Source organism: Giraffa tippelskirchi, chromosome 2, assembly GCF_054371585.1.
Source record: "Giraffa tippelskirchi isolate mGirTip1 chromosome 2, T2T-mGirTip1v1.2.pri, whole genome shotgun sequence".
In the NCBI taxonomy this organism is placed as follows: Eukaryota; Metazoa; Chordata; class Mammalia; order Artiodactyla; family Giraffidae; genus Giraffa; species Giraffa tippelskirchi.
The window spans coordinates 33,711,373-33,737,926 of record NC_137276.1 but is presented as its reverse complement, the minus strand read 5'-3'; the positions used below and the strand labels follow the sequence as shown (position 1 = coordinate 33,737,926).

At 43.3% G+C, this 26,554-nt stretch overlaps 1 protein-coding gene and 1 long non-coding RNA gene across 45 annotated transcripts in view; one reads left to right on the top strand and one right to left on the bottom strand.

Annotated features, from left to right (window-relative positions):
- SORBS1 (sorbin and SH3 domain containing 1) overlaps window positions 1-26,554 on the bottom strand; it is a 235,927-nt gene that overhangs the window by 47,123 nt on the left and 162,250 nt on the right. For 17 of the 44 annotated variants that reach the window (XM_081552102.1, XM_081552170.1, XM_081552085.1 and 14 more), the window contains 7 exons: window positions 25,190-25,264; window positions 13,923-13,970; window positions 13,675-13,804; window positions 11,756-11,870; window positions 6,080-6,163; window positions 1,449-1,514; window positions 782-883 (listed from right to left, as the gene is read on the bottom strand). In XM_081552102.1, the coding sequence (XP_081408228.1) occupies window positions 782-883; window positions 1,449-1,514; window positions 6,080-6,163; window positions 11,756-11,870; window positions 13,675-13,804; window positions 13,923-13,970; window positions 25,190-25,264 (620 nt within the window). Of the gene's footprint in view, window positions 1-781; window positions 884-1,448; window positions 1,515-6,079; window positions 6,164-11,755; window positions 11,871-13,674; window positions 13,805-13,922; window positions 13,971-24,807; window positions 24,871-25,189; window positions 25,265-26,554 lie in introns of all 44 variants that reach the window. The other 27 variants (XM_081552228.1, XM_081552202.1, XM_081552226.1 and 24 more) reach the window with 5 other exon arrangements.
- The window catches only part of LOC145530749 (uncharacterized), a 30,873-nt gene continuing 25,239 nt past the window's right edge, over window positions 20,921-26,554 (top strand). Inside the window, exon 1 of the long non-coding RNA XR_014072053.1 lies at window positions 20,921-21,067. This is a non-coding gene — a long non-coding RNA (uncharacterized LOC145530749). The remainder of the gene's footprint in view (window positions 21,068-26,554) is intronic.

Genomic DNA, 26,554 nt, shown 5'->3' with positions numbered 1-26,554 from the left:
TCCGCATTCCTTTTTTGTTTTCTGTAAAGATACCCTTTCCTGGTAAGAGTATCCTTTGTTTCATCAGGCAGCCATGAGGAGCCGTTCTCCAAACATTTGGTATTTTTCTTTCCCTTGGGAGCCCATTTATTTTGGACTCTCTTTTCTCTCTGACACATCCTTTAATAAACCACACTGGGACATAGCTCCCTGTAAAAATATCAATGCAGGTTGAGTTTCAAATGCACGTGGCCAGGCTGTCTGGCCTCCGGAGTACATTTTTTCATTAAGAACTTTCTGACCTTGCAAATTACAAATACTACTACTCTGACGGTGCCGTCCACATAAGAGGCACTTGATTCACAGCGGCTGTGTTTTTGAAAATGATCTCTGAGGTTTGTATCTCCCAGGGCTGCAAAAAATATACAGAAGTTGCCCACAAAAGGCTCCCTGAAAATTCAGAGAAGGTATACACCTAAGGAGGCAGAGGGGAGCTGGAAGGGTGACCCCTTGAAAGCAGAGAAAGAGGATGGTAAGGGCAGGGGAGCAGCTAAATCACCAGCCAGCCCACATATATATATCTGAAAAATCCCCTGTAAGGAAAATGCCAAGCTCAAAAAAAAAAAAAAAAAATCCAAGCAAAAATTAAGTTAGGGGGTAAGGGGGATCTAAACCAGGAGTCAGAAAGCCATGCAGCTTAAAAATACCCAGCATAACCATTCATCACCCCCACTACATCAAGAACCACAGAATAAAGCAGAGAGCAAAGGGAACGGAGGGCATGAGAAAAACTCAGAAATACCTGTGACAGGTTTGTACTGGGTGCTTTATTAAGCGTCTCCGTTTTTTCTAAATCTGCCTCTAACTCTGTTTGGCAGAGGTTGAGATCAGTGTCTAGATTAGTCTGGTTCAAGAAAGAAAAGATGGGAAAGAGCGTTTTAGTTAGGAGGAAAGCCAGACAGCATGGAAGGTTACATTAGAAAAATGAGTTTGTTTAGTGTCATACGTTAATAAGGCAAAGATGGGCATGACTAAAATACAAGAGCTTACTAGAAATGAGTTAAAGGCAGGAAAACCGAGAATGCAGCATTAGGCAGAGAGAATATAAATCCTGTGGCAATCAGAGCTCCAAAACACTACTCTACTTGCTAAAGAGAGGAACTACACATACCACAAAACCTACCTTTGAGGAAATACCTATTTTTTCTCTTTTCAGAGTATGGTGACTATGACACATACTATATGTCAGTAGAATAAGTAATTGCTTTTAAAACCTCTACGTATTAGTATAAGTCTTAGAGACTTTGTTAAACTGTTTTATCACCAAGCCAAAAACGAAAAGTTATAATCAAGTTTGTTCACAAAAAAAAAGGGGGGGGATTTATTAAAAGAAAAACACCCCACAACACATTCACACTAGTCAGGCCAGAGCATACACACAGCCCGCAGGAGGAGCACAGCGGAATTACCTTTCTATCCTCTCTAGGAAGGATAGAGCAGTCTCCAGGAGTATAATCCCATATCTTTTTGGGAGGCTGACGGGAAGCAGAGGAGGAAATGAAGAAATGAGCATAAAGACATAAAGACAAACATGGAGACCGGCTCAAACAAAGGGGGGCGACACTAGGAGAACTGTCTCAACACAGAAAGTGAACCAAAAACAGAAGGAGCAGGCGCTCTGCCTCCTGAGGCTGCCTGGGGACCCCACAGAACTCTTGGGAGCTGGAAACGTGAAGTGGGAGGTTTGTTTCTACATCTAGGTCTCGGGGAAATCACTGTTGGATATGAAATAATGAAAACTTTAAAAAGAACAAACAAAGAAAAAGCATTAACACTAATTTGAATGAAAACAGAAACGTTTCAATTCCACATTGGTCTTTTCCAACTAATACTGACACTGTGAGCCTACATTTTGGAGGTAGTCTTTCCCACTGTAAATTTTATCATGTCTTCACAAATGTGTGAATTTGGAGATCTGACCAAGGGTGAGTAAATGGTGCTAAATGTGCTTTCCGTGATTTGTGGCAAGGAAATCCATGTACAAAACGGGTATTATATGTTGTGTTGTATAACTAGACAATTTCATTAGATAATTTTTTAAATCTTTTATAGTTTAACAAGACTTGATAACACTGCTGACGGTACAGTCAGACCTTCCATCTCTCTTAAAAGAAAGAGTTTATACTTTGAATTTAAACAGTGAACTGTAAGGTTATTTTCATTTTCTCCTTTCACTCTTCTTGTTAGAATGAGCTGCATTCCCAAAGTAAAATCTGGCAGGAGAATTGTTTTACGGGGGATCCAGTCTGTGCACTTAGTTGTTCAGTTGTGTTCAACTCTTTGCAACTCCATGGACTGTAGCCCACCAGGTTCTTCTGTCTAGGAGGATTCTCCAGGCAAGAATACTGGAGTGGGTAGCCATGCACTCCTCCAGGTGATCTTCCCAACCCAGGGATCGAACCCAGGTCTCCCGCATTGCAGGTGGATTCTTTATCATCTGAGCCACCAGGGAAGCCCAAGAATACTGGAGTGGGTAGCTTATCCCTTCTCCAAGGGATCTTCCTGACCCATGAATCGAACCGGGGTCTCCTGCATTGCGGGTGGATTCTTTACCAGCTGAGCTACCAGGGAAGCCCCAAGAGGGATCCAGAGGAGAGGACATCTGGAAGTTACAAGGTACTTCTAAACCTGCAATCTCTTTTCCACTCTGTACACCTTTTTGTTCTGCCTGCTTAGACTTGAAATTTCTTACACAATGACCTCTGAGGACACGAGTTCATTAATAACTCCTATCATTCTGCAAAAATTTCATCATAAACAACTCTATGGCAGCATTCAAATTAGTTTTACATTTCATCTTGAGCTTACTTACAGAAATCACATCAATTTTGTTGAAATTTTAGGGGGGAGGGAGGAAGAAGAAAAGGCTGACACCCGGGCCGTTTGTAATGAATTTACAAATGAAAAGTAACCTGATTCCAAGGTGCCTTCACCACTATCAGCAGGTCAGTAACGTGATCTCTGTATGCTTATATTCTGAAATTTGTAGAGTAAGTGCCACTGACAATTATCACTCATCTTTAAGCACTTAATACACTTGAATCTTATTGGGGATGGAGACTTTTTCAAGTCACTGATGGTAGCCCTACTCATTTACTTCCTGCAAAATATTAGACAGTGCTTACAAATAAAATTGGTTTTAAATCATCTTCCCTGAATTGTCCCTGAAGTCTTAAATCAGTTGATATTCCACAACTCGTTAAACTTAAAAGGTATTATAGTCAGGGGCTCACTGAAGCTTCAGCTCGCTAAATCAGGGTAGCTTTAAATGAAGGGGCTGAGGAAGAAAGGAGTACAAGGTAAACATCTACAGTTCTGGCTGGCTTTACTGCTGGGAAGTGGGTCCTAGGTTCACGTGGAATAAAAAGGAGAAACAATGATCCACACGCTTTGACTGGAGTTTTAACTCCATTTTGCTCCCGAATGACTGAAAAACCCTCCCAAACAACTTCCATGGTTTATACCCCTTTTATTTCTATCTCTTACTCTTGAATGGCACAGAGTTGATTGGGGTAGGAGAAGTGAAGAGAAGAAAACAATTTCTCCCCATCACACTTTCCTCCCAAGCCCTGGGAGTACTATCCAGTCATCAGTCTGGTTCAACCAGGTAACAAGCTCACCCTTATGCCTCACACCATAAGGACCTGTTCATCTCAATGCTATTCCTCAGGATATGCGCATTGATTAAGCTACTTTGGCAAGTCTTCAAAAGTATCATCCTGTATGACTTTAAAAGACTTACACAAGAAGTAGCAGTCCCATTTAAGAAATCTAAGGTCTATGTAAGGAACACTCTGGCTTCAGAGAAAATGGCATTTTGGAAAAGCATCTCTAAGTCTTTAAATAATTAAGAGTCAGTTGGGACAATAGGGTAGGAACACAAATTACAGGAAGGTCCCGGTACACAGATGGACTGTGTTCTCAACATTTGTCTGGATTGGCTGTGTGGTGCTCAGACTACCATTTCCCGTAGAAACAATTAATTCACTGAGCTATTCACAGAGCCTGTCTAGGCACGCTGTGACTGAAATCCTGTCAATTGCTAACAGAAAGAGTATTATTTACAATGACAGATTTAGTAAAACAATACACCAGTCACAATTAATTAGAAAAAAATGGCTTCATAACTTTCCCTAAAAGTTAATATTTCAGTAAGACTAGTTATTTGGCAAATGAGGAGATGGTTAGAAATTATAGATTCTCAACAGGGTTTAAAAAATTAATGGCACAGGCTCCTTATTATCAACAATTCAATGCTATGACTTTCTCTTAATATTTGGCATTTTTTACTTTGTAATATAAATTAGTCTTGGTTTCCACTGCTACTAGGTGTTGTACATGCGTGATGATTCCTCTTCTTTGTCTTAAAATATAATGTTTAATTATAGCCTCACCAAAGACTTAAAATTCTGGTTTCCCTCAGGGAAAAAATACCTACAACTGGAGTTTATGAAAAATTGTTAGTTGTGCCTAATCCTGGATAATAAACTGAATTTGGGGGGGGGATAGCTAATATCACTTTCTTTCTCTGATGAGAGTATGAGTATGCACGTACTAATCGTCGTCCATTTGGCGGGTGGCGGGGGACACATTTCCAAAGTTGTGAGACAACTGAGCAGCTTTTAAGAAAAAGAAAAAGGCTAGGATATTGCTAAAGTTCTGCACGTGGAAAAAACTGTGGGAGGTCAACTTCATTGATGTGTGAATGGTGGACAGCAGAGAAAAAAGGGAGAGAGGGGAAGTGAGGTGTGCACCAAAGCTTTGGGGAAGGCAGGAGACTGTGCACACTTTGGGTTGGATGCGTCCCTCGCTTCTGACCACTAGGCGGCGCTGTTCATCCAGGGGTGCTTGGCTGATAGTAGGTGACTGAGAGAAGACAATGGAGGAGGACTGCCTGTTCCTACAAGCGGAGTGTTGACAAGTCAGGTGCTTCTAACTCTGAAAATGCCTGAACATTCCAACAAAGCTCATCATGGCTAAATCAAATGAGCAATTTCAGAGCACCAGCTAAAGTTCTCTGTCTTCATCTTCATGAAAAGTATACTATGAAATTTAACATTTTCCTGAACTATAAAGTTATTGCTATCTGCCAAAAAAACAAAAAACACAGCTATTATTCTAAATCATGCGATTCAAATACCAGATTCAATGCTTAAAGTCTCATACAAACATCTAATAAAATGTTTTATTTTTATACACTTAATCCCTCCACCTGTAAATTCTTTTTGCAGCTGTCATAATTAAGACTTTAAAGTAACTGAAGTTTTATAGCCAGTTTCCAGTCATCTCCAGTGGAAAAATGAGCTCAGTCCTCCCTTCTGTTTGATACTCCTTTGGGTGCAAGGCCAAGAAAATCCTCCTTGAAGTGCCAAAAATCAATTTGTACCAAAGCCAACTCAGATACATCACAGGGAATTTGCAGGCTATTGGGCTGAATACTAAGTTTGCTAGAATTCCTAACTCTCATCTATAATTTGGGAAATACTACCCCTACCTCATAGAGATCATTCCCTAAAAGTTGCCTGTAACAGGATGGCATTCTCAGACCACCTGTGCACGGAGAGGCCCTCTTCCTCTTGCTTTGTCACTTCTCTTACATGTGTGTTTCTAAAATTTCTATTTAAAACAGGGACAATGCTGGCCTTTCTCAGTGTACATGCTTTTTCCTGCTTGTCTTCAGCATACCGTGAAGCCTTTGTTCAAGGGACTGAACCGAAGCCTGAAATAATACAGTCTACAAGGTGTGTGATATTTGTTGCTAGTGATGAGAGGTCCTAAGACAAGCAATGATTTAGCCATTTCTCCCTGAAATCTTCTAGCAAGAAACACTTCCCAGAGCTCACTGTTCTTTCTTGGTGAAGTAAAGCAGTGGAAAGCTCAGAGGTTGTAGTGAGAACAGACAACCCCACCACTGACAGCCAACGAAGCTGTTTCCCACTTCTTGAACTCTTTACAAACAGATCTGATTCTTTAGCAGCAACAATGCATCAACAGCATTATTTAAAAAGGTGTCTATAACCACTGAAGCTATTAAACTTACCGGTTTCCCAAACTCCAATTCCGAAAAGAATTTATACCAAGGTTCATTCTTTAAATCTATCTCTTCTGGGCTTATATCCCGACTCTATAGGGGTTGGTGACAGGGAAATGGAAGAAAGAGAAGGATAACATTATGCAGAGATTACATAGGAACCGGCCAGTAGAGATGCAGTGGTTTCCAGAAATATACAGCACCTGCATTCAACAGCAGCAATCATCTTTTTTTTTTTTTTTTAATAGACATGAGCAAAATCAGGAGTTGAAACAGGCAGGAAAGGATGTGTTTATGAAAACAGGCACACTGAGGTAGGCAGCAGTGAGGGAATTGTTCATTGGTCCCCAGGCAGAGGGACGCAGATGGAGAGCACTGTACCCCACGGCTGCCCCCTCAACACATCTGAACATGGGCATGACAGCTTTCCCTGGTAATTGTCAGAGTGGTGGGAAAAAAGAGAGCCCCTCTTTCCTCTTTCCAAAGAGCTATTAGTTATGAGCAAATAACCTGGTGAACACACCAAACATTTAGCCTTATACGCCAGAAGAGTAGAGCAAACACTTTTTATGGGCTAGTACAGTTTTAGTGCTTATTTGCAAGGCTGTCTTCAGGTTTTCAAAATCAACAGCAAATACTGACAGTTTCATAAAAGCCAATTTGTTAATACTGCATCTTTAATGGCACATGAGTAGGTGAGAAACCAAGTCCCACACAGAGTAAAGTGAAAGATGATGTAAGTAAAAACAGAAGACACAAGTGAAAAAACATTTTAAACAAGCATCCATGGGGGATGAATACAGACAGATATACCTTGTGCTTCAAGAAATAAATGTTAAAGAACTGGGGAAAAAAAATAAAGGAAAAAGCTGAACAGGACAGATAACAGAACAACACGAGGGAGAAACTTCTGGGTTATGTTACAAAAATAAGTTAGCTTTCTCATTTTATACAGCTCTAAGAGGTAATTCACAGACTGATAATTTGATTCCTTGGGATTTGATGTTTCGTCAAATATTTATAAAGTTCTGGTACCTTGCTCTGTGGAAGAGCATATGTTTCTGGAAATAATTAGTTGGAAAATGAGTGCCTGGAAAGCAAATCAGTTTCCACTTAATAAACTGGAGATATGATCACATCAGATGAAAGTGTTAGACGCTCACGGCTTAATTCTTATGTGTATATGTTTCAAAAAATCTTAATAGTCACAAAAGAGAGATGGTGATATCCTGACAATATGAAATAGAAAATATACATTTTCCATTGAGATTGAAAACATCATGAGAAACATCATGCCCTCAGGGCCACAACACATAGAAAGGAAATCGCACGTCCTGTGGACACATCTCCAAGTGACTCCTTCACAAAGCAGTTCCTCTGGACACATTTTTCTTAACATTCAGGTAATGGGTCTTTTGCAGCTTGTTGAAATGGCTGTAAACTTTCTTAGTGACCTTCACCAGTCTCTAAGATCCCTATAAGAATCTTTACTATTATTTCTACTTTTGCTTTAAACCGAGGAAGATCTGGTAGATAACTTTACTTTAACTGAAATTAACTGAATAGAAGTTAGTTGAAATCAAAGGAAAATATGTATTGAAACAGTCTGTCCTCTTGCATCCAGACTAAACCTTCTTCCAACTGTCTTTAGGGGCAGAGGAGCTTAAAATCTGGAGAATGTGTGTTCCATCTCAGTGGATTCTGTAATTCTGTAAAATACTGGAATCTGTTATTTATTCAGCGAAATGAGGTGCAATACCTACAAGGACACCATCATTTAGGAGGGACAGGTTAGACATGAGGACACCCTAAGTCCTCGTATGATGGGGCTTCATGAAACCTATGTCATGTTTATTACTTTAAAAGACTATTTATAAACTGCTCTCTGGGAATAATTTGTGGGGTTTTTTTCTATTTTTTAAAAATAAAATGTACCAACTTTTTCAGAAAACTGTCTGAATGTCCTGGTACTCAGTTCTGAAAGAATCAACCCATTTTATTGTCAAAGGTTGTTCACAGATTGTTTTATTACCAAGGTTAATGCTGGGTTGAGAATCAGGAGGCATGTCAACCAGCTTGCACCCAGAGTAGCCAACCTTAGCCCTTGGAGCTGCCCAGCGAGAAAGCTAAAGAGGTAATAAATACCATGCAGCACTTGATTCTGCACTGATAACTCCTTTCTAGGTCCAAGCACAGAATGGACAAATAGGGGACTGTCCTTCTGGATGGAGAGCAGGCTCTCTGTTCTGGCAGGCAGAGCAGATTCCACAAAGCCAGGCTGAGGTCTCTGCAACAGGGAGCTATCTTTTCCCAGCTTGGCAAAATCCTCAGCAAAGGCAGGGGACTCACGAGGAAAATGCCTGATCGCTCAGAAGAATAGTTCTGCTGCTTGGACGGGAGTCGGAGACTAGCTTCAGATTGTAATTAAAGAATCTGAATGTGGCGTGTTCATTTACACGGCACTTTGTTATGTTCATAGACCTTTTACCCACATTATCACATGTGACCCTCTCACTCAGTGCTCCGGTGAGGTTGGCAGGCCAGGTAATAATTCCATTTTACAGGTGAAAACACTGTGGTTGTTCAGAAAAGTTAAGTGATGCCCCCCAGACATAAGGCAGTGTCCGAATTGGAACTTGAAACTCAGAAATCTTCCAATTCCTAGTCCAGTGCTGCTTACATTTCTCATACTCCCCGGGGAAGGGGGTGGGGCCGCTGAGTTCGCAGATGATACCAAGTAACATAGGGGCAAGTGACAGACTTGGAAAGTCAGGAAGGAGCTCAAGGTGACTCTGAACTGGGAAGAAACTAAGTTGGGTAAATCCCCATGTTTTACCCTTCCAAATAAATATTGTGTTTGTAATAATGATTTTTACATCTGTCCTTCTCACATTATCCCTATGGAAGCAGGAACCCCAACATCTAACCCATGGCCTGGCACATAAATGTTATTCTACAAGCGGACCCTTGAACAACCCGGGCCTCAGGGATGCATGCAGTTGAAACTCCAAGTATACTTTACAGCTCGCCCTTAGTATCCAGGGTTCCTCCATATCCACAAACTCAACCAGCTGCAGGGCTATAACATTTACTATTGAAAAGAATCCACGTTTAGGTTGACTGTGAAGTTCAAACCTGTGTTGTTCAAGGGTCAACTGTACATATTTATTGAATTGAGCTGAGGTTCAGTTCTGTAAGGGACTTGGGAGGGAAGTATATAAAAAGATCACAGCCTGAAAAAAACCTATTTCTGACAAAGCAGGGACCAACCAGTAGCTCTCCAACTCCAAGACCAGAAGAGAAGAAAATGGGCTCATACTACGATAAGAGGGAGGCCAAACAGTAATATAGAACTTCATATGAGTTTGTCAAATAGCTGAACAGGTCGCCAAGGCTGCGAATCGCCTGCGAGTCTTCTCAAGGCAGCAGTGTTTGTCTGGGATGCTGTGGGTTTGCTGCAGGGACAAGATGAATGCTAAGGCACTCTTCACAGTCTGCCCGTCAGCCCTCTGTGCGAACAGGACAGATGTGCCTGTGAGGTCCCAGTTCAAATCGCCAGGCTTAAGCAGATACAAGCACCTCCAGCTGGAAAAACACTGGGGGGAAATAGGGATTCTCCCCCATAAAAAAAGATGTGCCTTTCTGAGAAAATTTTGATTCTCTATCTGTCTCTAGTAAGTACACTTACTCACAGCTAACCACCACAAAAACGTGTGCATGTGCTCATGCGTGTGAATGCGGTGGTGGTGGCTGGGGAAGAAGGGCCCCTCAAATTTTGGCAAACCAAACACTGAAACCAAAAGGCAGAACTCACACTGGAACTCCCATTCCAACTTTTCTGTTCAAGTGGCAAAAACAGCAGGAAGAAAAATGCAAACAGAAAGGACTGATTCCACCTCTGTGAAGAGCAGACTATGAAAAGATGAAGATTCTCTCTAAAATGAAAAACTACTCTTTGGGGAAGAAACAGCTGGACAGCAATGCTCCTGTCCGGCCGGCCTTGGGTGTTCTGTCCTAACTGGTTGGCCCAGGCCCTGGTACAGCCGGAGGGGCTTCCTGTGTGGGGACAGCCAGATGGTGCTTGACCATCCACGCGTATGGTCACCACAACTCTCCAAAGTGGGGCCCATGGGCAGAGTGAGCTACTTCTCAGGGTTTGTGAAAACAATAGAAATGCTCCCAAGGACTATAATATGGAGGATACTGTGACCATTGTGGTATCAATGAGAAGCACAAAATTATGGATGTTGGGGTTTTTCCCCCCTAGTTTTGAGTAGTGGTCAAATTACTAGGAACCAAGGAAAGGAAGAGGAAGCAAAGGAGTAGTTAAGAGGAAAGCTTTCAGTAACAGCAATGACCATCTATGAATAATAATATCAACAAAACAAAAGCACCCAGGGGCCTACAGGGTCTGAAAGCACAGAAGTGTACGGATACATGCTGTATGTCCCTTGCTTGTTATTCAAGTGTCAGGAACATACTCAAAGGACACAACTTTCTTTCTAGGAAGACCTGTGTGGAAGGTTACCTTCCGTGTGTATTACCTTCTCACAGAGAGAGAACCTGAAGTGAAGGGAGGAGACAGAGGCAAAATTCTATACTCCTCTCAGAACTTTTTGCTTAAAATAACTTTGGTGCACAGTAAATGCCGGAGAATGACAACTCTGAAGCATTCTGGTGAACTGTTGAACCTTTTCTCCTAACTAAAATTACTTACCCCTTTGTGCTTTTAAAGATGTCACCTTTGTATTTTAGTAAAAGTCAAATCAATTATCCCTTAAAAACATGTAGAGCAAAAGAGGCGGAGGGAGAAGACTTTGAACCCACATTTCAGGGGCCTTCTTATTCCGGACTCAGTGTGGTAACCGCATTTTAATAAGGATCAATCCCCAGCATGACAATTTCCTCCTGCTGGAAAGGCTACAGGGTTTATGGAGCCTTGGAGGTCCCTTTAACCATGATCAGAATTCCAAAACCAGCTTGTTCTAATGAAGGGTGAATAAAAGGAAGTATGATGGGCAGATATGAAACTAATCAGTTTATAAAAATTCTCCCTTGCCTTTACAGGGTGGTCTCCTATACCCATACAGGCCATTCTCCCCACTGATAACTGCTTGGAGATGTGAACTTGTATAGGGAACCACAAATCAGATGGAACATGCAATGTGTCCTCTCTATTGAACTTGTCAGAAAAGGAAGATCTAAAAGCCATAATCTAATAGCCTGGAGCTTTTCTTCCCCCCAAGTAATATCACCATATTAATTATCTGGTTTTTAATGATGTACTTGCAACTTCTACAAAATGTATGCATGTTCAAATAAGACTCACCTCTAAAACTACAATTTTAGTCTGGTTAGTAATAAGCCTGATAAACGAACGGTTAGATGTTTTAAAAAAAGACAGCAGCAAAATCAGCCTTTACACTGGCAGACTTAAAATTAGTGAAAACCACGCACAAAAGGAGCCACAAAGCCACAATGAGAGGATTCTTTCAACGCAGACTCTCAGCACTTATTCTGTGAACACCTGCCAAATGAAAAGGGTAAAAATACTTCATATTGTCACTGTCTTCTAAACAAAGCAAGTCTATCTCAAGGGAGAAAGAATGTAATCCAAGCACACAATGCAGCCGGATTAAAGAACTCGGGCAGGGTGAGACAAAAGCACTTTAATATGCACATTACCATCTTTTCGTTGGTCAGAACAGAGGACTTGCCCGGCTGATACTCGTAAATGCTTCTGGGCTCCGCGCGGTATTTTCTTGTGTCCACTTTCTTATCTGGGGGCTCCCAGTCAGTCCTGTAGAAAGAAAATCCTATTAGAGCTATTCTCATGAAAATTGGCATCCGACAGGTCTGACGACTTTGGCCGACCGTAGTTTAATCAAGGAATTTTTACATCCGAGGCACAAAATGGGACTCTGCCCAAAGCGTTCAGTTGTGCTGGTTTCTGTCTTCAAACAACCAGTTTGTGTTCGCTTCACAAAAGGCTTGAGGTGTCCCATGCTCACAACCAGGCATCGGGAAGCAGGGAGACAAGAAAGGGAAGGAAAGCAGCAGCTGCAGCTGCAAAGTGTGCTCTGGAAAAGATCCTTCACCTTGCTCTGCTCTCAGGGGCTTATCATCTCCCAGACATGCCTGTACTTCCCACTCAGGCTAGTGCAGTGAGAGAGAATGCAGGACCCAGAGCCAGGCAGCTGTGGCTCCAACCCTACTACAGCCCTTGCTAGCTGGCTCCTCTGGGCCAAGTACTTAGTCTCTACTGAGCTCAGTTTACTCATCTGATAAGTGCGGTTGTTGTAAGGATTAATGAGACAGTATGTCTCAGCATGTAAATCACTTTGCAAAACACCAGGCCCCCAGTAACCACTCTATAAACACGTTTGTTTTGTTTTTGTTTGTCTGGTTTTGGCTGCACCATGGGGCATGTGGGATCTTAGTCCTCCGATCAGGGATTGAACCTGCAGCCTCTGCACTGGAAGCATGCAGTCTTCACCACTGAACTGCCACGGAAGTTCGAAACGTTACTTGCTTTTATAACCATGTTCTTCTTCTCTATTCCACACCCTACCCCACTAATCACCCAAAACGCAGCCTTTGGCACAGGTACTTAACCTAATCCAGTGGGGGATTTCAGAGGCTACATGAAGCCTTGGAAGTTATTTGCAAAATTTTCACGTAGGCACATAATTGCATTTTGCACTGTGATTATAATCAGTTTTTCCACAATGATTTATGTGTGCAATGTGCCTCCATAGCATCTTGTTCAATCGCACACAGAATGCATCCAGTAGGTGCTTAATGAATGCACTTGTAAGGATTTGCGGGTATACCCAGCCTTTCTTTCAAATTAATTATGAAACTCTGAGGCAGATGTCACGTACATATATGTGGGATTTCAAAAATAGCCATTCATTTGTCATGAAGATGGAAAAAGTTTGGAGGTATGAAACAGTGTGTATTTAAAGGGAAAATAATTTTGTTTAGCCAGAGCCTATCTTGGGTTGAGAAGTGTTAGAAGATGGAGCTGGGAGATGCCTGGGACACCAGTCCAGATGCCCAGGAGGCTGCTCCCAAGGGCATAAGACAGTAAAAGACAACTGGGTCATTTAGTGTGGGCATTAAGAGATGACAAATATCATTTTAACCATCAAGCCTTATGTTTTGATAATGTGTTGAATAAAGAGATACTAAAAAGTGTAGCTTCATCTTAAAATTATATTCTCTGTTATGGGCCCCACCACTATGCACAGAGAGTACTGAAACACATGACAAATCATATATTTCAAGATTCCTCTTGTGAAGAGGGAAAGAGTGATGATAATTATTGTCAACATTATTTAAGCCCATCCGATGAGCCAGGACTACAGGAAATGTTACAAGCATTATCTTGTTCTATCCTTGCAGTATCCCGAGGAATGTAAAATGTTTCCCCATTTTACAGATGAGAACATTGAGAGTCAAAAAAATAAATCACAGCTAATAAGTGATAGAGCAGGGGTTCAAACTCAGGTCTGCTTGACGCCTGGCTCCAACACTGCCTGACTCAGAGAAAGAGATTGTGTATTAGAGCCTAAAATCATGGAGCTGATGAGAACACTTACCTCTCTGGGCTTGATTTTAGCGAGGAAGAGCGGGTCGGGAGGGGAAGTGTGGCCGACCTCTTAACTACCTTCTCACCATCAATGCAGCTCATCTCACTTTTTGAGCGAGGCACAGAAAGGGGAGATTTTGCTGGAGAAGGAAAAAGTGGGTGCAAAAGACTTTTAAAACAGATGAAAACAGGAAGATCCTTCCCTCGTCCACCACCCTCCCTTCCATCCCCACAACCAAGAAATTCTAAGCCACTTACTGTCTTCAGAAAAGGAATATCGAGGAGAGTACAGATCTGAGTCATCATCTAGTGAACAAAACAAAACGTAATCAGGAGACATCCAGCTCAGGTAAGAGAACTGAGTGACAAGTCCCCCACTGCCACCATCCTGCCCTGACCGTTGTCCAGCCACACTTGGGAGCCCAGAGGACACAGGAGGAGCCAAGCACCAGAAGCTACACCATGGCAAACCCCACAGTTCAGAGCTGGGTCTGGAGGACCCACCCAACCAAACAGACCTGTAGTCAGAAAGGTACACTCACAAATCCTGGGGGAAGACTGCCCCTGACACCCAGAAACGTATGGGGACAAAGAGCCAAAGGTCCTCTCGAGAGAATTTCTGCAAGCAAAGCTGGTCCCAGCCTGGCTGAGTGGGAAACAGGCTGAGACGGATGCCTGGGTGTTGGCACTGTCTCTGGTCTATGCTGCTGAGTTTCAGAGTCCCCAGGCCTGCCCAGTGGGATGGGAAGGCCCCAGGTGTGGTTTCTAGCTGCCTAGCTCAGCTGTGACCCGTTTCATATGCTAAGATTCCATATATTGAGTTGGCCCCAAGGTTCATTCTGTTTCTTCCATAACAGCTTATGGGAAAACCTGAATGAACTCTGGGGCCAACTCAAAACAAAATCATTTAGCAAAGTGGTAGTGCGGCTAAGAAAACTGTTTGAGAAACCCCTTGTCATCATTTGTTTTGATTCCACTGTAAACGTGTCCCTCGAATAGCCTTCCTTCCTTGGAACCCCACACACCCTCAGCAGATCCTCACATTATCTACTCTGCAAAAGTGCCACTCGGGGTCAGTGTCTAAATTGTGACTCTAGATAGAGTCAAACTCACGCTGGTTTCTGTGGTGGGAGATGGCTCTCCAAGGGCAGAGGTGGGGTGGGGTGTGTGTGTGTTATCTGTTAAGTCACTTCAGCCATAACCAATTCTCTGCGACCCTATGGACTTTAGCCCACCAGGCTCCTCTGTCCATGGAATTCTCCAGGCAAGAATACTGGAGTGGGTTGCCATGCCCTCTTCCAGGGGATCTTTCTGACCCAGGGATTGACCCCATATCTCTTACGTCTCCTGCATTGGCAGGTGGGTTATTTATCACTAGTGCCACCGTAAGCACAGGTCCCTAAATAAACTGAACACCGACCTGGGCACTAAGACTTGCAGAATCAAGACCTGAACCCTTCGTGGACGTGGCTGCGTGGAACTAAAAACAAGACCACAGGTACTCGCACTGGAACAGGTTTTTCAGCTGGGACTGCCCTGGAAACCTAGGATAGTTAGTCACTATACCCATGATGACCCCTCCAAAGCATTTCTCCAACAAAAGTTAGGCTGAAATAGCCTCTTGCATTTTCTAATAGCTCACTAACCTGAATTCAGAATTCATAAATGTGGAATAAAGACCCAACTCCTCTTAAAATTGGTACAGCTTTAAATAACAAAGCACGTGAACTAGCTTGAAAAGACAAGTCAGAGAACCCAATGTAATATGTTGATGGCCAGTCCTTGTCTCCATGTTGTTTTAAGCTCCAGAGCAGAAAAAGCCAGAATATTTTATAAAAATGTACATAAAGCTAACACTGCTATTCTTTCCAGCATTATTCAAAAACAGGATCTCTATCTCCCTTCCTACCTCCCCTCTCCTCTCCTTACTGTATCTGTCCCAGGTTTTCCAGCTCCAAAAATGGAAAGGTTTTGGGTACTAAGATATCTTTTCTCCTCCCTCCCTTCCTCCTCCTTTTTGCTTTGATATTGGCTAATTCTTACCCTTAAAGTTGAACAGAGCTTAAGGTTCTACCAATATAGCTAAGCCTTTCCCTGCTATAAACTGAACATGAAAGCTTATTTAACTTTTGAAAATAGGGCAGAAGAGATAAAGTGGGATCCAGAAATAGATGTTTCAGAGTACTCTTCTGAAGACTTCTCTGTTGCCTGCTTTTGTTTTGCTGCTTTTGTTTTTCAATAGAGCTTCTGATTATTATACAGATAAGATACCACAGCATCAAAGAAAACTAAAAATTAGCTTTGATTGTAGTGATTTGATTGGAAAAATGGTGCCTGCCAAATGAGAAATTAGCTTATTAGTTAGGAACCAATGTAGGTATTGTTTATAATCCAGTCTAGCATTCTAGCTCAAAACCCTGTCTCTCTTTGAATCATGGAGAAATTACAACCTAGCAGCAGATGGTAAAGTGAGGGTTAATTTATTATCATTACCGGGTTCTAAAGGTAAAAGCAGAGTTTTCATGGTGGAAAAATAGCACTTAAATATTCAAGGTGTTTCTTTTTTCTTTTTTTTAATTCTCAGCTTTTTAAAGATTTTTGCTCCCTAAAGCTTTCTAATGTGGAATTCTAGAACACTAGTTAAAAGAAAATGAGAAATAGTTCTGAGATGGAAACAAAAACAAAAACAAAAACAAAAACAAAAACCGGCATGGCTGGGGGAGTTAATCTGTGTATTTTGAAAGTTTGAATACGGAGGAAAGGGATTTCCCTGGTGGTCCAGCAGTCAGGACTCAGCGTTCTCATTGCCAAAGCCCTGGGTTCAATGCCTGGCCAGGTAACTAAAATCCCACAAGCCGCACAGCAAGGCTGGAAAGAGAAGTAGGAAAGAAGAGGGGTGGAAGGGGGTGAAGACAAGAGAGAAGTTTGAATGCCTGAACATTCTTAAAGCAATTTCTTTATCTGGTGTAAGTGGAAAAAGAAATCTCCTCCATCTCAAGCTAGCACAGGGCAGGGGCATCTCCATGAACAAGCTTTTCATTTTTCCCAGTGTCCATGGGATCCACCTCTGACATGTGGATTTCAGTTCGTTGACTTTCAGGTGGGCAAACTCAAGTTGCCCAGGTTCATCTGAATATTAGTAATTTGGACTAGTGCCAGGGATGCATAATTTATTCCTTAAATTTTTGTCTTGCAAATCTAATGGAAGAAAACTTTACATATGTTTACGAATTAAAATAATAGCTGCTCCCATTATTAAGTGCCTAATAGTAACTGGTCATTTACTAATATCGCCTCACTCAATCCTTGGAAAAACTCCTGGAGGTATGCAAGTATGTATCTCAGAGACAAGGAAATTAGGGCCTAGGGAGGTTATGAAAATTTGCCCCTAGCACAGTGTGGAAGACAAAGCAAGAATGCATTCAGGTCTTTCCAACCCCACTTCCCTACCTCTGCCACTCCTCAGCCCTGAGATGATGATCAGACTGTTGTAACCTTCAGCCCAGCCTCATCTGCCTGATCCCAGGAAGAACTGTGGCTATTCCACTGTAATAGAATAGATTCTTTATTGGGGAGGAGGCAGGGGAGGATGTTGTGAAAGTCACACACTGCAGTGCTGGCCTGGATGACTTCTAGCCCTGGAGGCCTTTGCTGTTATATTTTCCACATCACCCCTTCCCTGGTGACACTTAAGCAAGTTTTTAGAGTTACCCCACCACCCTTCTAGCTTTCTTCCTGCTCTTCTCTAGGGAAATGGGTAAAACTGAGTCACTCTTGCTACATCTTCCACTTGCTGCTTCTTGTACCTTCTCCTGGCAGGCTACGGCTATGCTGGGACAGATGGGGATGCAACTGGGTGTAAGGCTCACCTTCTGCATTTCTGTACACCGGAGCCAGCCAAATGTGTGTGTGTTCAACCATAGTTAACACACACTAAACGAAATGTTTCTCCAGTTGTCTATGAACATAGACATTGTCTATGCATGAAATCCTGCTTTCACTATTTCTCCAAGAGTCCTTGCAAAGAAAGTCCCAGTGGGCTCAGTGGAGCTGGATCTTGTGATTCCTGCTGGTGGTGGAGCCACACGCTGTGTCCCCTAGAGCCCCAGGCAGCAAACATCAAATCTTGGCAGCAACACCAGAACTTCCTGTGCCAGTAACTTGCAGAAAACTCTAACGCTAAGCAGTATTTACCGGGTGTGAACAACTCACCCCAGGGCCCTGAAGACCCCTGCTGGGCTAAGATGCTTACACACCAATGATTTCCCTCTGGGCTTTGGCAGTTGTCCTTGGAGGCTCCATTTGGGGATAGCTACTCTCCTAAAACTGCCAGGAGGCACATAATTGCCTTTTTAACCACAGTACTTTAAAGAGACTAAAAAAGATTTCCTCTGTTTATTTTTTTAAGAATTTATAATAATCTTAAAGACACTGGAGAAAATGCTGGTTGTTCTATTAAAAAAAGTATGTAATTGACCAAAATGAGATGATAGGCAAAAAGCACTATTTGCATAATCGCTTGCCTATATCAATTAAATTTCAATTTTATGCATTTGTTAGGCTTTAAATTTAAAATCATTTTTCCAATTATCAGTAGCTCATTTTTCACTCAACCTTTTCCCACAGCTCAAGTTAATTCTTTTTCCTGCTTTACCCCACACACTTAAGAGGAAGGAGAAAGGGGTCAAGATAGACACAACGCACCCATCCAACAAACAAAAATGGTCAAAGAAAAGCATATACAGAGGCAGGTATACAGTCTAGGTGGGACTGGGGAGGAAGAATAAGAAAAAGGAGGAGCGGCGCAGGATAGTCAGGAAAAGTCCAGGGGATTTGGGAAACAGCCCCAAAGCTGTCTATGCTCGTGCTAAATGACTTCAGTCACGTCTGACTCTTTGCGACCTTATGGACTGTAGCCCGCCAGGCTCCTCCGTCCATGAGGTTCTCTAGGCAAGAATACTGGAGTGGGTTGCCATGTCCTCCTCCAGAGGATCTTCCTGACCAGGGATCAAACCCGCGTCTCTTACATCTCCTGCATTGGCAGGCAAGTTCTTTACCACGAGCACCACCTGGGAAGACCCAAGTTCTGGTTAGACACAATCAAATTCTAAATAATGAAAAAAGAAAAAAAAAATCAATATAGGATGTAGAGTAGCTACAGAAGACAAACTCAGAAAAAAAAAAATTGAACGCGAAGGAGTAAAGAGAATGAGGTGGAACAGGACAGAAGCGGACAGAGCAGGAGTCTGGGAGGGCCAGAGGGCTAGAAGACGACTCACCGGCCTCATCTCCTAAGGCGTTTGTTCCTCCCTGGAAAAGGGAAAGGGACTAACGGCTACCTCGCTCCACTATCTCGCAGGTCAGACTTCCACGCTTGCTCGGCAGAGGCCTTCTGGGCAGCTCTAGTTAGGGGAGCAAAGGTGACTGCTGCAAGCACTCAGCCCCTCCTCTGGGCAGTACCCGCTGGAGCTTGGGCAGAGGATCCTGGCCAGCCAGCCTCACAACAGAACCATTTGCTTGAACTCAAGCAAAATAAGGCTATCCTAAGCAATCCTGAAAGGCCAGTGGAGGATTATTTTAACTCAGATATAGATATGCCGAAGAAAATAAGCCTCCTAAATCCTTGCCTGAATGCATCCTCTTCTAGGAATGGGGAAAAGGTCAGTGAGATGGGCGACTATGACGTGACACGTCCCCACAACCTGAGGATGCCTTGAGGTGGGGTCTGGAGTCACTTCACCAGGAGATGGCAGTGACCACCATCAGCCAGACAGCCTGAAGACGCATCCACAAGCAAGGGGAAAACATTGGTCTCTGGGACTTCACCAGCCAAGGCTGGTATGAGAGCCCTTACCCTGACATAGTCAGGTAGGTTCTCACTGGCCATGGACCACATGGTACACTCCAGTTACTTGGTTTTGCTGATCTGGAGGCATCATTTGAAAATATCTCCCATCTTCTTGACATGAAGCATGTCAAGAAAGCCAACATCATCTGGCTATGTTTAGGGCAGACAGGCTAGTTGTTTTCAATCTGTATTCCCCACTCGCATTCTGTATTCAAATCCCCCAAACTGCGCTGGCGAGTATCTGCTTCCTTTTGTGGAGGATGGAAAAGGGGGAAGGGGTACTCCTCCACTGCAGTGGTCCCCAGTCCTGACCATGTGCCAAATCACTCGGGGAGTTCTCCTAACCTCATATTCCCAGACACCACCCCTGGAGTTGCTGGCTCAGCCAAGTGGAGCATGACTGACTCAGAAGCAGGCCAGTTGGATGCCTGCATTAGGCATCAGAGAGCCCTGGCAAAGGGGACAGCCAAGAACATAGAGTGCAACAGGAAAGGGAAAGGAATCAGCAGAGTAAATAAACACCCATGTCTAGGGGGCCCCAGAGACCTAGGTTGAATTCCTCATTCTGCCACTTGCTGTGTGATCTTTTACAAATTACTTAACCTCTCTGAGCCTCACGCCTCACAAAAATGAGGACTTACCTCATGGAGCTACTGGGAGGATGAAAATGAGAGAACAATTGTGATGCAGCCAGCGTGCAGCCTTGTATTCAGTAAGTGAAAACGGAAGTGTTAGTTGCTCAGTCATGTCCAACTCTTTGCGACCCCAAGGACTGTAGCCTGCCAGGCTCCTCTGTCCATGGGTATTCTCCAGGCAAGAATACTAGAGTGGGTTGCCATTGCCTTCTCCAAGGGATCTTCACGACCCGGGGATCGAACCCAGATCTCCCACAGTTCAGGCAGATTCTTTTACAGTGTGAGCCAGGGAAGGGCTCAATAAATGGCAGTGGCAGCAGTTACTGCAGTGGTTGTGCTATTATTATTATTAATAGGATTATGAATGTGAGATGCAGAGGTGCTGGCCACCACACTGCTGTTTCCTAAAGCAGGAGGCAGTAGCAGGGGCTTCTGAAGTGGTTTCGCTATAGCATGTTCCTGTGGCTCCCACTTCAGAAGGAAAATGTGGGCAGGATGTCCGAAGACTCAGTCTAGCAGACCCTCCATGGTCTGGGTGCAAAGGTGGGTAGTACTGGCTCTGGTCTCTGTCAACATTCCCTCTCTCCATTCTCACAATCAAAAGACCTAGTAGCATCTCAGATGCTAGGAAAAGGACATGTGCCTTTAAGAGAGAGTGCCTGCTGGATGCTCACTTAGTCGAATCCTTTGACTCTTTGTGACCCCATGGACTCTGTTTGTGACCAAATGGACTGTAGCCCACAAGGCTCCTCTGTCCATGGGATTCTCCAGGCAAGAATACTGGAGTGGGTTGCCATTTCCTTCTCTAGGGAATTTCCCTACCCAGGGACTAAATCCAGGTCTTCTGCATCTCCTACATTGATAGGCAGATTCTTTACTACTGAGCCCCCTGGGAAGCCCTTTAAGGGAGAGACTGGATGGTAGGTAATTCATAGACAAGTAGCTCATAGGTAGGGAAGAGTGGGTCAGGTGAAGTTTTAAAAGAAAAGGGAAGTAAAACTCATTTGCTTATTAGCCTTACTTCAGGGTTATTCCCAAAGGATTTCTGGTAAAGTATTTTTATTTTTGTAAGCTTTCTAGGGACCAGGGTATTATAGAGAAATTATAAGAAATAAGTCTCCTGAATTCATTCTACTCTTCCCAAATTTCCTAGCCTCAATCCCTCCCAGCTTCCCCTTGAAACAAATAATAATCAGATGTAACATTGATCCTTTCCCATAGAACGGTCTGAAAGACTAGAAAATGATTACAAGTGACTGCTCCTTGTTGGGATTTATGTTTTTTTAAAAGTACATTTTAAATTTCATTGATTAAGACATGATAATTCTACTTATCTTCTGAAAAGTCCAGCCAGAAGTTTACTTTTTCACTCTAGCTTGAGGGGAGGAGGGAGGTGGCTAAGCTTGACATAAACTTTCACATAGTCCTTTACTATTTTAGAGAATCAGCTTTGAGACATTTAGAAATGTCTTTTATACTGTATAATCAACTAGAATTTAGAAAAAAAGCAGTAGCCCTTAGGCTAGATTTTGATAGGTTTATTGCAAATAATTCTAGTTTCAAATTCTGCATTCAAACAAAACAAAAAAGCAGCAACAGTCTCCTTCCCTCAGGGGACAGACTCAGAATGACAGCTCACATTTCTCAGTAAATATATTTTTTAAGTGCTCATTTAAAAAGGCTGCCGTTGTGGCTCAGCTGGTAAAGAATCTGCCTGCAAAGCAGGAGACCTGGGTTCAAACCCTGGGTTGGGAAGATCCCCTGGAGAAGGGAAAGGCTACCCATTCCAGTATTCTGGCCTGGAGAATTCCATGGACTGTATAGTCCATGAGGTCACAAAGAACTGGACACGACAGAGCGACTTTCAATTTCAATGCTCATTAAAATCCACGGGTAGAGCCTGCCTTGTAGGCGCTGTGCTGTGCTAAGTCACTTCAGTCGTGTTGACTCTTTGTGACCCCATGGACTGTAGCCCACCATGCTCTTCTATCCATTGGATTCTCCAGGCAAGAATACTGGAGTGGGTCACCCCATTCCCTTCTCCAGGGGATCTTTCCAACCCAGGGATTGAACCCACGCCTCTTATGTCTCAGCACGGGGTTCTTTACCACCAGTGCCGCCTCAGTTAGGTGTTAATCTGTCTTTAATACCCTTCTTTGAAAGGTATAAATCTTTCCCATATTAAGAAGGGTGTGCAGAGCCCAGGGCCACTGACTGGCAGCACAGGCTGGAGAGGTACTAAGGACAGGGCTGAGGAGGACCTGCTGAAACTCACAGATATCAAAACCACAAACCAGGGGCTCCCTCATTACTTAACAAAAAATTAAAATGAAAATAACAGTGCTTTACAGTGAGCTAGCTCAAATATTGCACTTGTTAGTAAAAAGCCTTCATCTAATTGAATACATCTGTGATCTACGTCTGGCTCTGTCTTCCAGGCAAGAGCAGGGGCGAGAAAGAACCAACTCTGTTTTTAAAAAGATCTCCAGGCAAGAAGACTTCTTAGAAACTTGTGTTCAAGTCTAATCATCTTGGTTATTATGAATCTTTTATATCCAATCTAATTTTTTCCTCTTTATTCTTTAAGACGATTTCTTCCTTGTGGGTCTTTGAAGATAAAAACTAGTAAGGTCTGCTTCATAAATTATAAGTGAAAAGTTATCATGTCATCCCTGTTTATACCTCATGGTAAAATAAGCCCCACTCTCTCTTGTACCCAACTTGACGTGCACCACCAAACAGACGTCATTGTCAGCCAGGGTTGCTAGGTGTGGCAGTTGATGACATGGCAGCTTTGGTGTGAGGCTAGAAGGCAAAACCCTGCCTTCAGCACAACAGCCAGGCTGACTGGACATTGCTGGCACTGCCTGCGACAAGCTAAGGCACTCTTCCAGGCCTGTGGGCGTCACTGTTTTTCTCCACAGGCCTCCTCCAGGTGGCCTTCCTCTCCCCATGTCTATGGGATTCTGCACCTTCAGGCATGCTGCGTGCTGGGTTGGGTTCTCGTGTCCAAAAAAGCACAAATCAAAAACGGCAGTTGATTAAAAGTACCCTAAAAAAATTTCCCACTCATCCTGTACAGCCCACTGTTTCTGAAGCAATGTTTTTGCTAGAATCAGCACCCCAAAGCAAAAGACTAGGTTATCCCACACCAGAGACTGTTGCTGAAAATAAGGAGGTCACTGATAAAAATGAAATCATCAGCTTTAAATGTTTTAAGTATTGATTCCTTTGGCAGATTTTTCTTTTTGTTCAAAATAGGCCCCAGGCGTGAAAGTGTTGGAAACCACTGATGAGCCACACCACAGTGAGATCGAAAATGGAATATAATATTTTAACTAAAATTGTATCTAACACAGCTCAGCACATCTTCTCATGTGCGTTAAGTGATCAATAAAAGTTTGGTGAATGACTGAACAGATGACTTCACCAAAGATGAGAAGGGTTGGGCAGGGTGATATGCTGAGCTAATTAGAACAGTGATGAACTGAGGAGGGGGCGGCCCTGGGCTTCATCCTTAGGAAGGACCTCAGATTCTGTGGTTCAAAGCCTTCACTCACCAACGTTCTCCAGGCAGGTACTCAGGACCTACTGTGTGCCAGCAAGGTTTTCTGTGGCCTTCTGGATATGTGCTCTTGCAACCGCCACCACGCTGGACCTAGCACCATGAAGTAGCCTTGTCTAATTCCCTGCCTGATGTGAACTTTGGAGGACAGATGACATATCTTATTCATGGCACTATCCTCAGTTCCCAGGTCAGTGTCTGGCACACACAAGTGCTCAATAACTACTTGACTACATGAAGCTCAGAGCATTCAACATCTTATCCTAGAAGAGAACACAGTCAAAGTGCCTCCCACCTACCCCACCCACTCCCCCTTTTCTGGGTCACTCATCTGAAGAGCAGACAATCCTTGAGACCAGATTAATTCTCAGAATGTTGCCCTTCACTCACCTTTCGGAACCTTCTTTGACACTTAGACTATATATTCCGGAAAAGAATATTTTCTAGATACAAGTGTGGCCATTCTCCCCTCGCATGTCCAAATTCCTAGCCAGCTCTTTCATGAAAAGGTTTCTAGCTTGGCCAAAACCCTTATTATTTTTCAAGGGATATCATCTCCCACCATGACTGAATCCCATACCTGGATACCTCTTGGGGAATTCCCTACCAAGGAACTATACCTGGAGATACACTGAGGACAAGAGGGGTCCCGTGGAGAGTGAGCTGCACCTATGGGAACCCAGTAATGTTTCTCTTGCTGATGCTGGCTCGTCCAACTCCTGCCCACGAACCCTAATGACTCAGCTTCCCTGAGTCACTGCCCAGCCACCAGTCCCATGTGACCACCCCAAATACAAAGCCCTGGGTAGCTGGGCACAGGCAGCTTTTCCCAGAGCCCCATGTGTTCAAAGCATTATAACGAAGCCACATTGGTTACCCCATTAATCATGTCAACTTCAAGGGAACAGGATTAAAATACCATCTGGATAGACGCCAGTCACACAGTTAGCGAGGACTTGAGAACACCACAAAACACACGGTTACAGGGAAGCAAATGATGGGGAGACAGCTCTCAGCCACCAGCAAGAACCCCAAGGTGAAAAAGAAAGTAATAGCACTGCTACAAAGAGAGGCACATGATTTTCCTTTAATTACCTTCAGATTTAGGACTAGGAGTAGATGCAGGAAACTGGTAGGTAGGAGTGTAAGGATTGTCCTCTGTAGCAGAGAAAAGCAGTGGATTTTGAAACTATCCACCACCAAGTGGAGGAAGTGACAAATCTCCAATTGACTCTTTCAAATGACCGATTACCTATTTTAGTGTTATTAAAGCACACGGCATCACACTTGAAAAGAGATTAATGAATTAGAAAGGATTTGGTTATTTTCATATGGCACATCATGCAAATGAGTGAAATAAAATTTCTGCCAACCAAAAACAACTATAAAAAACAAAATCTAAAAGCCAAATCTTATTCCTAAAATGGAACTATAAGAATTAATTTAAGGCTAGATACACTCTCTAAGTTCATGGTACCTTCAGAATTTTGCTGGATTTCAGGAAGTTCAGGGAATTTGTACGTAGGGAAATAAGGGTTTTCTTCAGGAGTGTCTAGGGAGAGGAGAGGGTTTGGGAGAGAGAATAGAGGAAGACACAAATGGAGAGAGAATGAACAAACAGAAATCCACACACAATTCAGGCTCCTTGAATTCTGGAACATACTAAGCTTCACCAGTGATGGAAGAAACTCAAACTGCTTTTAAAAATCCAGTCCTTTTGCCTGAATTACTGAGATACCTTTAAAGACACAACATCACTTTTCTTAGACAAAGAATATATACAGGCTCCAAAAAGAAAGAGGCATTCAGTACAAAGCTTCAAACTTTCACCTTTTATAGGCAAAAAAATGAAATATGCTAATAAACTGTATAAAGAAAACACTATCATCAAATGATTTTTGTTTAAAAAATCAAAGCTTGTGCCATAGACATTAGAATCGGGGCAAATAAGTGGATTCTTAATTTTTCAAACACCTCTCTGCCTAGGGCAGGTAGTTCTGCTCAGAATCTGTAATTTAGGTTGAGTTAACAGCTATAATATACGAGAAGACCAATGCTGCCTAAGGAGCAGAAATACATATTTTTCACTTGGGCACCTGTGTCTCAGTATTCTGGCCACCAAAGCTGGGTCTAAATGTGGGAGAGACACACAGTGCTGGAGGAAATGGACATTGGCTTCTACAAGTGACCAGTAGAATGGACATCATCTGAGAGCCAGCATGTAGCATCTCCACCATGACTGAGCTCATCTACGTCAAAAAGAATGAATTTACTCCTGGCTCCGAAACACTAAATACTGAGCATCTCAATATTTACAAAACTGTTTGAAGAGGGGCACCCCCAGTTTTGTTCTGAACACTGCAGGAGCTAATGAATGCCACAAGCTGGCATCCACAGTTAACCAGAGAGACCGATTATCTGCAGCACAGGCTGACCAGACCCTGACCAGACCAGAGGCTTTTCCTTTGCCTTCATGTGTCATCTGTGCCAGGCAGCCAGACTGGATTTGGCCACAGGGAAGGACAGGATGCTCTGCCCACCGGAGCAGTGGTACTCTTCCCATGGCGCAGCTGCATCTCTGCCCAGCAGCTGACTGGCAGCATAGGAGGATGGGAGCTGTTTGGGAGCGTTGGCCTGGGGTTCTCCCACCATGCTGGGTCCCCTGCTGGCAGCCCAGCGGGCCCCTGATTAGGAACCACTACTCCCCTAGCTTGAGCAGCTTTGTAGTGTCAGCTCTTGACTGTCTCTCGGGGCTACCTGCCAAGCGCTGGCTCCCAGCCGAGGAAGCTAATTTTTCGTACTAACCCACCACACCGGTGCATCATGCATCCTACTTCACAAG